The sequence below is a fragment of the Canis aureus genome, chromosome 30 (genome assembly GCF_053574225.1).
Source record: "Canis aureus isolate CA01 chromosome 30, VMU_Caureus_v.1.0, whole genome shotgun sequence".
NCBI classification, from domain to species: domain Eukaryota; kingdom Metazoa; phylum Chordata; class Mammalia; order Carnivora; family Canidae; genus Canis; species Canis aureus.
In genome coordinates, this window is record NC_135640.1 from 21,951,617 (window position 1) to 21,968,687 (window position 17,071).

Below are 17,071 nucleotides of genomic sequence, written 5' to 3' on the forward strand. Positions count from 1 at the left end.
AAAAAAAAGGCTTCTCTATATTTAACGATCCAAACTAATTTGCTCTTTTTAAAAATTTCTCTGGCTTGCCTCCATGACTCTCTGAACACATTGGAATAAATCATATGTAAAACATCCTTTTTTTGGTAATATTTAATCTTAGTATTATATGCTCCTGGTCATAATATAAAGTTATCATTGATTTGGAGGCCTAGGAAACAAAACTGTTGTTGACTTCTTAAAACATATAAATTGCTTATTTCATGAAACTATAAACTTTTCAGCCTCATGAAATATTATTGTGGTTATATAACAACAAACTTGATATATATGTGCTCAGGCAAATCTACTCCGTGATCCCATATATGGTTATTGAGTGAGCCACTCAATGAGTAACTAATTGCATATATCTTTGAATGATCAATGTCAGTTTTATTCTAGTAATTGCTGTTAGTTACCCTGTGCTATTGAAAACTTTAAAAAATATTATGACTCATGCCTATAGTCTTTCAAAATTGTTTATTTTAATGGAGTGTATTCCTATAGAAATATTTTGGACTCTGTGACATAATGTACTCATGTTATAGTAATTTTATGATGTGCACTGAGCAAAGGAAATTAGTATACTCTTACATTATGGATGACATCTTTCATTGGTCCTTTATAATTATGCTTCTGATTTAAAACATTTTTGTTCCTAAAGTTGCAGAATACATGTTCTTTCTTTTTTTCCTCACTATTTCACACTAGAATTTGCAATATCCCGACAGCTTTCACGTTTTCTGACAATGTATATCAAGGGAGGCTGATAAGCACTATTAGTGTTGAATACCCAGCCCAATGAGACGACTCAGGGAAGGAAGGCAGGTGAACATTCTGGCATAGCTGTGCTGTGATGGATGTTTGATTTTTGATTTGTCAGGCTTATAAATAAGGTTTAGACTAACCTCAATCTGGAGAGAAAGTCCACACACTTGAAGTAGACAAAGCACTTACATAGGCATCCAGACACTTAGGAATTAGCCCCAACGCAAACACTCTTCCTTAATTTAATTTATTACCGCATAGTATTAGCAGTGATTCAAAATTTCACACAATGTTCTATGCTGGTTTCATCAAGGCAGCTAATAAGTTACATGTCTAAGTGGTGTCTGTTGAAATAAACTTGGATTGGATGTAGAACTTGGACTTAGCTGCCACTTCATGATATTTTAGTTTTAATTAAATGTCACACTCAAAATAAGTGATGAGTGAGCTGTGCTTGGTCTGGTAATGGACTCCAAGCCTGCCCACCACGTAAGCACAGATTGCTTCACTCATCACTCAGACGACATCTTCTAGACTAATTGGCATGAAGGGATATTTTTTCACTTTTATTTACATTAAATGATTTAAGAAAAAAGATTTATTTTAAAATATGGGACAGGGATCCCTGGGTGGCGCAGTGGTTTAGCGCCTGCCTTTGGCCCAGGGCGCGATCCTGGAGACCCGGGATCGAATCCCACGTCAGGCTCCCGGTGCATGGAGCCTGCTTCTCCCTCTGCCTGTGTTTCTGCCTCTCTCTCTCTCTGTGACTATCATAAATAAATAAAAATTAAAAAAAAAAAAATAAAAAAAAAAATAAAATATGGGACAGATGGTATTTTTCCTTCCAGTTTTATAAATATAAAGTAATGCCATTTTTTTTATTTTTATTAATGAACTATTTTGTTGAGTGTGCTGTGTGTTGAAGTTTATCTAAATTTGGAGTTTCAAAAAATAAGTATTGACATATTTGGAGTTTCAACTTCTATATTTCATTCTAAATTTATTGCATGCTATTTAATTTCAGACAATGGATTTTGGGAAAAATCATTTTGTCTGTTACAACAAAAATATATTTGAATCTGCAGTAACTTCATTTCACAAACACTTCCTCTTTGCTATGATTTATTCATAATTTCTTGATAAGCCCAGGTTTTTAAATGTTTGACATGTTGGAAAATCTCAATACATAAATGATTGATTTTTGTTCAGTGCTGTGGTTCCATGACATATGAGTGTAATGATCATAAAATGTATTGTCTCACCATGATGGTCTTCCCAAGCTGATCATTTCTTGACATTTCTTTATAGACATTCTCACTTTCCTTTGGACTTCTTTCTTTCTTTTTATCCTTATTCACTCTTCCTTTTCCTTCACATGTCTCTTTTGAACATTGGTTACTTTTTGAGTACCCATCATTTGAATGACATATTTGTACACATATTCACGAGTAAAATGCATGTCTGATTTGAAACACAAACACTCACAATTACTGAATAATCCATGGTAGCAGAACATTTTACTTGAGTCACTTAATATGTCACTAATGTAATTTATGCAAATTTTTATAAATTTAGCAAGATCTAGATTCTCAAAAATAGAATAGTCTATAGAAAATAAAAGTAGATTTAAAACTCCTTTTTATTCAATTCAACCAACAGAAACATCCATGGAGGAATATGAATAAAAAAGTTTCATTTGTTTTTATTTCATTGCCTATAGTATCACTTCATTTATGTATACATTTTTTAAGTTTTTATTTAAATTCCAGTCAGTTAACACACAGTGTAATATTAGTTTCAAGTGTAAAATATAATGATTCAACTCTTCCATACAGCACTCAGTTCTCATCACAAGTGCCCTCCTTAATCCCCATCCCTTATTTCACCCATCCCCACCCATCTCCCTTCTGGTAACCATCAGTTTGTTCTCTATAGTTAAGAGTCTATTTCTTGGTTTGCATCTCTCTATATATTTTTCCCCTTTGCTCGTTTGTTTTGTTTCTTAAGTTCCACATATGAGTGAAATCATGTGGTATGTCTTTCTCTGGCTTATTGTCCTTAGTATAATACTCTCTAGGTCTATGTACACTGTTGCAAATGGCAAGATTTCATTCTTTTTTACAGTCAAGTAATACTCCATTGCATATATACACCACATCTTCTTTATCTGTTCATTACTAGATGGACACTTGAGCTGCTTCCATAATTTGGCTATTGTAGATAATGCTGCTATAAACATTGATGTGCATGTATCCCTTTGAATTAGTATTTTTGTATTCTTTGGGTAAATTCCTAGTACTGCCAACTGATTAAAACATTGCCCAGCACATAGTAAACATCATATATGTGTTTGGAGTAGAAGAGAATATGTAGGACTCCAAGAGAAGAAATCAAAGAAGAGATCACTAAGAAATGCAGAAATTCAGGGCATATATGGAAGAAGAGATGTATCCAAGAAGACTAAAATAGGAGGATGTAGAAAAGTGAGCAGAGAATAAATATGTAGGCATCAAGGAATGGGACAGTTAAAAACAAAATAGTCAGCAGTGCCTCATCCTTCATTAAGTCAGGTTTTTTTTCAAAGCTGAAAAGTGTTACTGAATTTGGAAATTGGATGATTGTGGTTGACCTTAGAATAGCAAGCCTATTAGTTGAATGAAAAGAACTGAGTAAAGTGGAATAGAATAAAGAATGACTGGGGGCCTCAAGAGTTTCTTTCTTTCTTTTCTTTCTTTCTTTCTTCTTTCTTTTTTCTTTCTTTCTTTCTTTCTTTCTTTCTTTCTTTCTTTCTTTCTTTCTTTCTCTTTCTTTCTTTCTTCCTTCCTTCCTTTCTTTTCTTCCTTTCTTCCTTTCCTTTCTTCCTTCTTTTTCTTCTTTTTTTGTTTTTTAAGTAATATGATGAAGACAAATAGGATGTACCATAGTAATTTCAGAGAGAAGCAAGGAAAGGATGATTTTTCTTTTTATCTTATTTGGTTATTTTGTTTTGTTCTCTTTTTTGTTTTTGTTTTTGTTTTCACTTAATAATTAGGATGAAATTTTAGGATGTTAGCCCTTAGGTGGAGTCTATAGTTTGACAGGAAGGGGCCAACTGAACAGAAGCATTAGAGAGTTAGGCTTTTTCTTTTAGAAGCCAAGTGATCTAGCAACTGCGACATTTGTTTTCCTAACTTAGGATAGGAAAATTGAATTCAAATATCAAAACAAAACAAAACAAACCATGCAGCTGGAGAGGAATTACACTAAAAAGTTTAACTTCATCTTGATAAACTTAGATGAAAAAATTTATTTAAAAATAATTCTCATGAAACATTCATAGCATCAAATTTCCTAAAGTGTTTGATGACAGAGTATTTTTTTGAGTATTTATTTCTTAAATGTTTCAAAAGTTCTGAATTTTCTTGAACATTTTCAAAATCTAATAAACCACTTAGACGGTTGTACTATAATGACATGAAAATTCAATAATAAAAATGTGAACAAGTAAACTATTTACATAATTCTCTTAAAGCAGGTAAGTTTTAAAACGTTTTCAATGAAAAATTGAGAATATCATACTCATTTGGTATCAGTAATTTATAAGGACTTTAAGTGAGTAAGATTCCTTGAGAGTTTCTGTAATTACTAGGCAAGTGCCTTCGTTCCCCAACTCCCTGGATGTAGAGGCCAAGGAATAAAAGTGCTTGCTTGAGAAATGTTACAAGTCATTGTATCAAGATAAATCAGTGCCTTAAGTTCTCTCTGCATGTCTGTTGAATTTTAAGTGAATCCAACTCTGCTTTGTGTCAGGCATATAGTAGACTGATGAAGTTGTCAGCTTTTAAACCTCTGTAGGTGATAAACTGGCCCTTTTTAAATGCCATTGTTAAATGTTGTATCAAACTGCAACAGGCTCTTGGGCCCCTCATGGCACTTAGAAATGCCAATGACTTCATTATATTTATATTCCTATGAATTAAGAAACTCTATTTCGAATATCTGCTACTTGATATGCATGCTTAAAGTTATAAATATTAATTTAAGCTTTGTTATGATAGTGATTACCTTTGTGTTGCCTGTGTTATATCTTGAGAAATAATTTTCATTTAGGAAATAAATTGCAGTTCTGTATATTCTTTTCATTAGCTCTCCTCCTGATATTCTTTTCCATGTTGGTGACCTCTGTTTCACTGAAGTAGAAAATCTTAATATCTTTGACTTTTTCCCTATTCATCCTAATTTTCTAATTGATCCCAGGTGTAACTTCTATTTTGATCTTTCTTTGTTATTACATCTGTTCCGGTCTTTCCAAATTCTTTGCCACAAGCCAACTCAGATACTCAACATAACTACCCTAGAGTGCATGTCCCCTTAATTATTGTCAGTCATCCTATCTTTGCCTAACCTTTACTAAATGCCAATTTTGTCATGTCAGTATCTATTTATAAATAATTAATGAAGAAAAATTTAAGGTTTGACATTTACCATGGCTTTTGAGATCCTCCAATGTCTTTTCAAAACTATTTCTCCAATGATAATATATTACCAATATTATACATGAACTTAACCTCCTCTATATTGATTTACTAACTATCCTCTGAATGTTCCTTGAATACTATTACCTTACCTGGAATGTCCACCAGCATACATAATCCTTACTTGGAATGTTTATCCTCTTTCTGTCTATTATAATATCTTTCATATTTTTTAAAGTTTTATTGTCCACTATGCAGGCTTCCTGATTATAAATCTCATGATGGCCGTAATTAATACATGTCATCTTATTATTTATCATTTTATGTAGTGTTAATCTTTGCAAATAAATTATAATTCCTTTGATTTTGGAATTATGGTTTATTATTTTTGTATACCACTGAATTTAAAAGAGTGATTTGCAAAATGCATATAGTTAATAAACACTGATTTTTATAGACAATTTTTAATTTTTTAAAATTAAATCAACCTTTTAAAGTTGATATTACATTCATTTCTTTGAGAATAGTTCACAGAGAACATAGGTTTATCAACGTTCCACTTTTCAGTCTGTGGGTTAAAGTTTTTTCTTACCCTTCAGAATCTTTCATAAAGAAGAGCACCTGGCTGGCTCAGTCAGAAGAGCATGTGACTTTTGATCTAAGGGTTGTGAGTATACCCACATAGATGGGGTATAAAGATTTCTTAAATAAATAAAACTTTTAAAAAAAGAATGTATTGTGAAGATGCATTTTTTTTTACTATTCAACCTTAATTCTAATACAAAAAGATGATTTATTGGTTGAATTTTAAGAAATGCCATTATGTAATCAGTAATGACTTATAAGAGGTGAATCTATGAAATATTATACTCTACACAGTCTTCTTTAAAGTTATTATGTCTATTCCAAATATATAAAAAAGTAGAACATCAAAATGAGATTGTTGAGGATCAATGAATGCCATTTAAGTTTCAAATTCCATCCTACATAGAAATTTTAATTAGAAATGCTTAATATTATTTTTTCTAAATGAGATAAAGGCCTCATATTACTATCCACTTTCATTTTTTGTGTGTGTAACTTGAAACACCAGAAATGAAGGAGAGATTAACAAGGTAGGTATCAAATAGAAGAGTCCTATCCAGTTTTTTATGGACACAACTTTTGACACTACAAAACATTAATTTTCTTCTGATATTTGGGTCCAAAATGAGACTATTGGAGGTGGCCATGGGGCAAGAATGATTACAAGGGACTCTGGATGTTAAATCACAAGAGCCATGATTAAGACATGACCTTAAATTTTAGTTCTTCAAGTTTTTCCTAATATGCACATGTTTTAATGTATCTATAGAGGTCAATAGTGCAAATTGAGCCTTTGGGAAATGTATTAACTAGGTTATTACATATTTTCTTTATATATTTTAATAACCTGAAATATAGCAGTGTGTCTAGTCACCAAAATGTCCATGAAAAATATGTTCTTGATTAATGGGTGAATTGATAGTTTTGCTTAATGAAAAATTAACCAAGTATTTTAATATAAATTAACTAATTAATTTCAGGCTCAATTCCATTTTATTACAATGATAGGATATTTATTATACCCATCAGCAAATTGATATAAAATTATCGAGAACTATATTTAACATTTAAAGTGCTTACATCCTTCAAGTTTTGTCTTTTCTATAAACTTTTCCTTAAGAAAGCAAATTTACTACAAAGACCAAAGATGGAAATTATTTAAACAACAATTGGCAGACATTTCTCAAACTGTCTGATATACTTAAATTCAATTTAAGGGAATGAAGTCATTCCAAAATTTTATAATGTCAATAATGTCAGTGTCCTGTATCTGCCATGTAATAAGCTCTTGGTGTTTATCCATTGTTCTGCCATATAGTCATATTTTTTATCAGTTTAATTAAGCAAGGAAGAGAAGTGAGGTTGATGAGCCTTCACTTTCAGAAATTTACATTTAAATAAGGTAGAGAAATTAATATAAATAGCTATTATGTAAGTTTGATGAAAATGCCTAATGATCAAAGATATTTATTTATCGATAGCATAAAGAAACTATCAAAGAATGTTTTGTAAAGTTATTGATATTTTACTCTTGCTTTGAGGATAGAATATAGCCAGCCATGTGAAAAAGGGAGAGAAAGCCAGAGGAAATAGGTTTGAGTGAATACATAGTGGCAGGAAAATAAGAGTCCATGGAGAAAGGGCAGGGATAATTAATTGCAGTTGTCTCTAGCTTCAGAACATTGAGAAAGATTAATTGGAAATAAACTTGGAAAGGTAAGTTTTCTTTCAATTAAAATTTGTATAATAATTAATTGGGCTCAGTAAATCCACTTTGAGGACTTTCGAACTAGGAAGGTGAAATTGAACAGTTTTAGAAACTTATGCATACAACAGCCTGAGAAATACTTCATGGAAAAAGAGATTGAAGAGAGAAAAGTCAGAAAAAGAAATAAATAATCTGATATATCACCATCTCAGATTAAAATAAACGTCTCACATCAAAATTAATGAGTACATGTGTTAGGGGAAAAGTATTGGAAATTAATAAGAATGCAAGCAAATGATATTTCAGAGGCTGTATCTCCAAGACTTGAAAACTGATTGACGGTGACCAAAACATGGAATATAAACAGAGAGCAAGTTTTGGTGGAAGGGAAATGGGTTCAGTTTGCACATAGGAAATTTGAAATTAAAACATGTTGTCCAAACGGAATTCTAGCTGAGGGTTGGAAATCACAAGATTAGATTTTGGAAAAGCGCATACTAAAGATTCAAAGAAAAAAGCAGGGGCAGCCCCGGTGGCTCAGTGGTTTAGCGCCGCCTTCAGCCCAGGGCCTGATCCCGGAGTCCTGTGATGGAGTCCCATATGGAGCTCCCTGCATGGAGCCTGCTTCTCCCTCTGCCTGTGTCTGTGCCTCTCTCTTTCTGTGTCTCTCACGAATAAATAAATAAAATATTTAAAAAATAATAATAATAATTCTAGTTACCTTCTAAAATTTTAGAATATTCAGCTATTTAATTTCAACTTTGACAACAAACTTATTGAACATCTCTATTTTATTACTAGTTTCCTGGTTCCTTCACTTATTTATTTATCTTCTGAAAATAATGCTCATTCACATTTCTTATGTAATATTTTTCTTCTTTTCATGGAAATATTTTAGTAGATGGTTAAAATGTAGTTTATATTTTTATTGTTATGATGACAGTATAAGATTTACTCTTTCAAACAAGCCTCCATATGTTAGGCAAACATTTTCTGTAATTATTGCCCAATGTGGTAGTACATATACAACCAAGAATGCAAATATGAAAGTGAATATGAATTTACTTATTTACATGATCAACAAATTTCAACATGTTAGATTTAATAAGTCTTATATTTGGTCTGGTTGTGAATTACATCTAATCAGACATAATGCTGTTAGACTGTATTTTATAATAAGATTGTATTTTATAGGGATCCCTGGGTGGCGCAGCGGTTTGGCGCCTGCCTTTGGCCCAGGGCGTGATCCTGGAGACCCGGGATCAAATCCCACGTCGGGCTCCCTGCATGGAGCCTGCTTCTCCCTCTGCCTGTGTCTCTGCCTCTCTCTCTCTCTCTCTCTATGTGACTATCATAAATAAAAATTTAAAAAAAAAAAAAAAAAAAAAAAAAAAAGATTGTATTTTATAAAACTTCCATTTCTTTTTACAGGTAACAAAAATTTACAGGGAAAATAATTTCTGTTTGGACTGTGGAGTTTATAGATCATGTAATAAAATCTTAGAATTCATGTTGAAAGCCATACTAAATTATTATTTAATTTTTTTTCAGCTCTTCTTCAAGTGACAATTTCACTTAGCAAAGTAGAGCTTAGTGTGGGCGAATCTAAATTCTTCACATGTACAGGTATGTATTTCTACAAATATTTTCAGATGATGACTTGTTTTATGCTTTAATAATTTAATATTATATATTTGCAAAATTTAGATAGTGAAAAATTCTCTGAAAATAAAACCTTATTATCATTGGGCTTATGGGACTGGGAAGTGTTAATAACCATATTTTGCATGTTAAAAAGTATGAATTTTATTTGTTAATTCCAAGTTATTAATTTTTCCTGCCAAACTAGCTCATTTATTTTGAAAATAACTTATTAGCAAATATATTGTATGCACAATAACTTAAATAAATTCAAATATTATTCTTGTATAAATGGTAATATGAGGATGAATGAAAATATTATAACTGAATTATCTTTGTAAATATATAATGAATAAATTAGATATGGCACACTGCATTATAGTTGTACCTGAGTGAAAATTTTGGGACAAAGAAAATCAAATCTATCCTTATGAAAAGTGAATTTAAAAAAAGTTAATATTGAATCAGCAAAACTTTTTGCAAGAATTTTGAGACTATTAATCAAAAATATCATATATCATAATACCTGTGGGAGGTTTATGGACCTCATTTAGTTTAATCATGCATATGCAGAATTTTTTCAGAAGACATTTAAATACCTAAGCAATGAATTCTAATTCAGAGTACTATAGAGCTCACAAATGCACACATTTGACTTCTATTTATATTCATCAAATTCATTTTTATGCATACAAGCCTTCATAGCCAAAGTTTTAAAAAGTATTCATCCAGTGCCAGAATTGCTTTTTAGAGTATTTTATTTTTTTAAAGATTTTATTGATTTGTTCATGAGACACACAGAGAGAAGGCAGAGACACAGGCAGAGGGAGAAGCAGGCTCCTTGCAGGGAGCCGGATGTGGGACTTCCAGAACTCTGGGATCATGCCCTGAGCTGAAGACAGACGCTCAACAGCTGAGCCACCCAGGCGTCCCAACTTTTTAGAGTATTTTAAAATTGTTTGTATTCCTGATTATGCTTAAGTCATTCAAAATTGGCTTAAAATAGGCATTTCTGACATAAAATGAATTATAAAAGTCTTGAGAATTGCATGATTTACATTATTATTAAAATCAATAAAGATAGAAAGTTATAAAATTTATAAATAATATATACTATTTTATATATATATTACATGAATTATGAATGTGTAATATCACATTTTATAAAAAACTAGTAGAAGCCATGATTCTTCATATGTTTGCCTTCCTAAAGGTCTGAATTAATAGGTCTATTGATACATATTTTTGCATATTGACAAGTAGAAAGGCAGAGAGGAAGTGAGATATTGGTTTATCATCATTTATTATGTTAGCAGAGCTTTAGCATAAGAAAGTAGATCATTGTTTATGAATCTCATCCATGTTTTATATGCACAAGTGCACATATGCACACACAGCTCAATTGTGTCACATATTCACAGAATAGTAGTTAAAAATTTTGTATATACACAGCGATTTAAATTATATAATGTTATTACCTCTGTAGGTATTACATAAGGTCAGATTAAGACATAATTTTAAAGAATGAATTAACATCATTCAGTGGTACTAAGTTTCGCTCTTAAAATAAGATAAAATAATGAAATATTTTCTTTTCCTTGTATGAAGTTGCATAACCAAGAGCCATACTGTTGTCATGTAAATTTCCTTATATACATTAAATACAGTAATAAAACAAGAGTCTAAAAATCAGATGTGGGAAACCCTTGCAAGTCGGAATGCTTTCATATATTTTTTCCACTACAGTGCTGACCAAGTTGATATGACTCTGAAGTTTCCTAACACACTAAAGCATAGACATCTGAACTCAATAAAATATATGTACAAAATTGATATATCGGACCCTCAGAGAGCTAAATAAAAGTATGTCATAACTAGCAAATGAATTTGTATACCACATTTTTAAGAAAATACAAAATTTAATGATATTTATCAGTATGTCCAATAGTCTAGTCTTAATAAATAACATAGAAAGTTTCACTGGAAATTAGTAGTTGTTAGAGATGACATAAAAAGAGAATCATGGCTGCTCTATGAAAATCCATAATAAACTCTCCATGATAATGGAATTTTATACCATATTATTAAGGAAAAGAATGCCCAAAATATTTCACAGAATATCCTAGTTACTGTATAAAGTGAGATTTTTGTACTGTTCAAATTTAAAGTGCTACTCATTTAAATTATTCATTTGTAACTTCTCTGTGGAGAGAGGAATTAAAACACATACCTCCCCCAAATGAGTCATTCCATAACTCTAAGATTTTATGGTTCTGTCCAGAAAGAACTGAAGATAACATATCTAATATCCATTTAAGATTTAACTAAACTGTCTTTCATACTTTTTGCTCAAGCATGTCTAATTTGATATGGTAAGCACAATAATTTGTTCGTAAAGCCATTTCTTGGTAATAAAATAAGAAGGAACAATGTTTTTCAAAGTTGTCCTGCCAATGTTAGTTAACTTTATGCATTTTCCCCTGATACTTTTGAGTTAATAGCATATACTGCTTCCACAAATTATCTCTCAACTAATTAGGTGAAATACATCCTTTTCGTGAGTAAAAGCAAATATTGGAAGTTTTTATGAAGAGGATAAGAACCTGGATTCTAAATTGGAAAACTTAAATAAATGTTTACCCTATAATGATTTGGTTGTAATTGCCTAACAGTAGAAGTATCATTTCAATGTATTCTAATTATCGTATGATTAAATAGTTAACAGTTTTAGATTAAAATGATGAAATTATTCATTTCATTTGAGAAAAGAGATTAGGACTCCATTTCAAAAAATAATTATTAACCTTATCTGTATAAGTTTAACAACTTGGGAAATTAATTCCAAATTCAGTATTATCAAAAGCCAAAGTTTATTTTGTGTAAGATTTACATTGTTATGAGCTGTACTTAATTGGGAAAAAAGTGCTATCTCCTGACCCTAGCAAGGAGAATTGGGAACAGGTGAAATCATGTTAGTAATCGTGTTTCTGTTCAGATGTATTGATCACATTTAATTTATGTCTGACTCGGTGGCCAAAGCAAGCTTCGTAACTTAACTGCAGTAATAATTCATAGATTGCTATGGTAAAATTTCAACTATCAGAGCTTAAATACCATACTGGAAGTTTCCTATAGAACTTCTGGGTTTTGCTTATGCAAACAGGATTGAATTCTCAACACTGAATAAATACGAATGAACATGTGTGCTAACATTTGTGTTTACTTCAATTTCGTAAGATTTTTCAGACTTCCAGCCTTCTCTTATTTACATTTTCCCCAAAAATTGTTAAAAATTGTTACATAATAGTAAATGTCAATGCCAAAACAAACACTTGAAACATATTTTCAAACATTTCTTTTCCATTGCTCTTTGCAGCAATTGGTGAACCTGAGAGTATAGATTGGTATAATCCTCAAGGAGAGAAGATAATTTCAACCCAGAGAGTAGCAGTGCAAAAGGAAGGTGTTAGATCACGATTAACCATCTATAATGCGAACATAGAGGATGCAGGGATCTATCGTTGTCAAGCAACAGATGCCAAAGGACAGACACAAGAAGCTACAGTTGTTTTGGAAATTTACCGTAAGTCATGCATTTATTAGTTGATTGAAATTGTGGTTGTATAAAAACTTGAACAAAAAATGTGTTTAATAAAAAATAACACACATGAAGAACTATGTGATAGGCAATGTTCTAAGACCATTACAAGCATCAGCTTGTTCATATTTTACCATAGTGCATCTCTAAAATAGAGTGGATAATGGGTAATAGTTTATTATAAACACGTAGATGGAGCCACTTCTGTTGGTTAAATAAGAGAGATGAAAATGTTTTAATATTCTCCACCCATTAAACATCTGTTGGACAAATAGAAAACAGTAGATTATTTAATGTTAAGAAATTTATAGGGAGTACTTTTTCATTCTAAAATAAAGTTCAGGATTAGAACAAGTGAAATAACATATATGGTAACACTGAACAGTCTAGAATGAGAACTGAGAAAAGGTCAGTGAAGAAGAGTAGACACACAAAAAACTGAAAACTCATCTACTGGAGAATAATATCTAGCTGAATTCTTCAGCATCAGAATTTTCATTAACAAGTTTCCACACTTACACCTCATTTTATGACTTGAGATTGCCCACTCTCTGCATTCCTTCTCCCTTCTTACACTTAGGAATCCTTAGCCTATTTGTTTGTTTGTTTGAAGATTTATTTATTTATTTTAAAGAAAGAGAGGGAGAAGGGCAGGGTGCAAGGGTGGGGCGGGGGGGAGACAGTCTTAAGTAGACTGCTTGCTGAGCAGGAAGCCCAACACAAGGCTGAGCACAGAGCCCGACACAGGGCTCCATCTCATGATCCTGAGATCACAATCTGAGCCCAAACCAAGAGTCCAGTGCTTAACTGACTGCACCACTGTAGTGGCCCAGGAATCATTAACCTGTTTAAGAACACTGTAAAGCCTGTTGACTCCCTAGGCTGTATCACTTACTTTAGTGGCTTTAAGCAAATACCTATCCTCTCTGTCTTCAGTTTTGTCATCTATAAAATGGATATAATACTATTACCTACCTCATACACAGAGTTATTTTGAGCAGTACATTAATTAATATTGTACAGTGCTTAGAACAATGCCTTAAAATTATTACGTGATAGTATTTCTATTATGTATTAAGAAAAATATGTGAAAATCTATAAAATTTTAAATACTAAGTCATAAGACATCTCTTCCTTATAGATTTATTATTATTATTATTATTACTATTATTATTATCATTATTGAAATAAGACAGGAAGGAAAAGAAAGGCAAAGCATTCCCACAGCATGACTTCCTCTTTGATGCCCAGGGCAAATTGTTGGCATATTACTGCACTCTCTGTTTCTGATTTAGATTTTCACCCCACTCCTTTTGGCTTCTAAGCTCCTTAAGAAAAGTTAGTGTACCTATTTATGTGACTCTACTGTACCTATTTCATAAATAGAAAAAAAATTAACTGAAGTGATCCTTTCACAGACATAGTATTTGGAAAGATTTTTCCTTACTTTGAATGATGCCTGGCATTTTGAAGATGCCTGGTGTTGTTTTGTAAACTAAAGAAATGACTTTTTTATTTTTCCTGGCAAAAACAGTGAACTATTTTTGTGAAAACTTATCAACAGGCATAAATACCCATGTTCATTCATTCTTTCAACACATTTATTGGGTGTCTACTACATAACAGACAATATTCTGAGTCCTAGACACTCATTAAAACGGAAATGTCACTGGCCACTTGGTGCTTATATTTTAGTGAGCAGAGAAAGACAAGCAATGAATGAGCTTAGAAAAATACATGGATGCCATATATACATGCTATAGAATTCTATAGTGAAAAAAAGTTAATAAGATAAAGAGATGGAGAGAAGTGGATTAGCAAGGGAGATAGTTATTTTATTTGTGAAGGTTGAGCAGAAATCTGAAGGAATTCAAAGGATCACAAGTGCCTGAGGATGAGAACAAACCTGAAACGCAATTCCTTGAATTGCAAAGACAGTTTGTCTGGATCACAGGTACTAGGAAAAGAGAGAAGAAATTGAGATCCAAGTTGTGGGTTGACTCCAGTTCACTAAGGATCTAATATGGCATTGTGAGGACTTTGACTTTTCTTCTCAGTGAGATGTGAAGTTCTTGGGTAGAGGAATTACATTATTTGACTTAAGGTTTTAAAAGATCTAGAGTTAACTAATGATTTAATCATAGCATCAATCAGCACAGATTTTGGAATATGTTATCGGGAGAACTGAGCAAGCAATAATACTTTTATGGTTTGTTTTACTTTCTTGATACAGAAAAACTCACTTTCAAAGAAGTGGTATCTCCTCAAGAATTCAAACAAGGAGAGGATGCAGAAGTGGTTTGCCGAGTCAGCAGCTCACCTGCCCCTGTTGTCAGCTGGTTGTATCATAATGAGGAAGTCACCGCTCTTTCCGACAGTTAGTATTTGGGTAACTCCCTAAATTATATGTTCTAATAACATTGCAATTTTTAGAAAGACTGGATCCACCTTGTTGAATATAGATTTTTTTTTTTTAATCCTGAGCATCAAATAACTGTTCTGAGGACTTTAAAGTTTTAAAGTAGGGATTGGCAAACCATAGACCTTGGGCTGAATTCAGCCCCTCTGCTATTTTTGTGTGGTATCATGAGATTGCAGCCAAACTTCACTGTTACATAGAATGCATGGCCACTTTGGGGACAGGGTAGAGCAGCTATGACACAGATGGTGTAACCTACCAAGCCTACAAGACTTACCATTTGGAGATTTACAAAAAAAGTTTGCTGACTCTATCTTATTCAAGAAAAAGTTAGTACAAACAGTATAAAGATAATAAGTGAGTGAAGGAATCAATCCTGATCCATTCAAATTCTACATATTATAGTTCAAACATCATCCCGTAGGCTCATCTACATAATCTTATAATAATATCTATAAGAATCCTGTTTATTATTCTGGCACTGTTCTTTCAGAGACATCTACGTGTTCTAAATATTATGGTAAAATGCATATGGATAATAGACAAAAAAGTACATTCATTCAAATTGTCTTCATAATTTTGATTCAGATTGAGCTAAAATTCCAGAATAATATGACATCTGAAATTGAAAGCATAATTTGCTTATATTATGCTACTTTACCATTGTGCATTGGGAAGCATTTTCAATTTAGAATATTTTTCAATGCACCTGCATTGCAGAGAGTTACAAAATAATTGAATCTTTTTAAATACTCTCCATCTTGGATGATTCCGTTGTGTGTTTTCTAGGAGATAAAACTTATAGCATAAAGGAGAGAGAGCAGATAGTATCTATTTTTGAATATGTACAGAGAATGTGCCATAATCATGTTTAATAGTCATTTTTTTTAAATTTTGAGACAATTTTTCTGGTCTTAGCATTTTCAGCACTTGTCATTTATTGACTACCTCTCTTTTTTCTATTATAATAAGTTAGTGAGAAATAATACTTTATTTCCTCTGACTTTATTTCAGGATAACTGCTTTATATCTTATTAACAAATCACAAAAAAAAAAAAAACAAATCACATGAGTACATTGTGCAATGTATTTTCAGCAATTTTTACCTCAATAGTAAAGAAAAGGCAATTCTTTTATAGCAGTTAAATGACAATGTCTAAACATTTTCAGATTGCCTCATCTTAGACTTCAAGTGTGCATCTGGTTTATTGTGAACCTTAATTACATGAAGGTTTTGAAATGAATTATAGTTTTTAAAAGACACGTAGAATAAAAGCCTCAAAGCAGAGATTGATAGTCAAGTGTGTTGGTGACGGAGGAGCGCTGCTTCTGTGATACAGCTCACACATTTTTTTTTTCCCAGTATCCAGGGATGAGATGATTTGAAGCTGGAATGCCATTATGGTTCTACTCCTTTCCTTGGCCTAGAAACTTTGAATCTTCTAAGTGCTCTGTATCTAATTCAGATTCCCTGTCTGTAAACAATGGGTTATTATCTCCAATTTCAACAATAGTTGTTGAGTTTCAATAAGACTTTAGGCACATAATAAATATTTTTTAAATGAATGAATGTTGTGTATATCAGTTTCTCAACACAATGACATTCATCTTTATCCTCCCTTCTCATTGAGTTTTGAAATCTCAAGAATCAGTGTTACCAGAATTATATGCACTCGGCTATAACTAGAACAACAACAACCAAAAAATCCAATGCAGGGGAAGTGACTAGTCTAGAGTAAGCATGAAATGAAACATGGCTCTGAGTTGTATGGCAAGCAAAGAAAAAAAGAATTTTTTTTTTCTTTTAAACTCTAGGATATAAAGGATTTAGGTGAATTGTGAGGAGGGACAAACTTTTCTAATCTTTTAATACTGGAGGA

At 32.0% G+C, this 17,071-nt stretch overlaps 1 protein-coding gene across 3 annotated transcripts in view; it reads left to right on the forward strand.

The window, feature by feature from the left end:
* The window catches only part of NCAM2 (neural cell adhesion molecule 2), a 515,691-nt gene that overhangs the window by 285,447 nt on the left and 213,173 nt on the right, over window positions 1–17,071 (forward strand). For all 3 annotated transcript variants that reach the window (XM_077878867.1, XM_077878868.1, XM_077878866.1), the window contains exons 2-4: window positions 9,085–9,159; window positions 12,551–12,757; window positions 15,006–15,149. In XM_077878867.1, coding sequence (XP_077734993.1) covers window positions 9,085–9,159; window positions 12,551–12,757; window positions 15,006–15,149 — 426 coding nt within the window. The remainder of the gene's footprint in view (window positions 1–9,084; window positions 9,160–12,550; window positions 12,758–15,005; window positions 15,150–17,071) is intronic.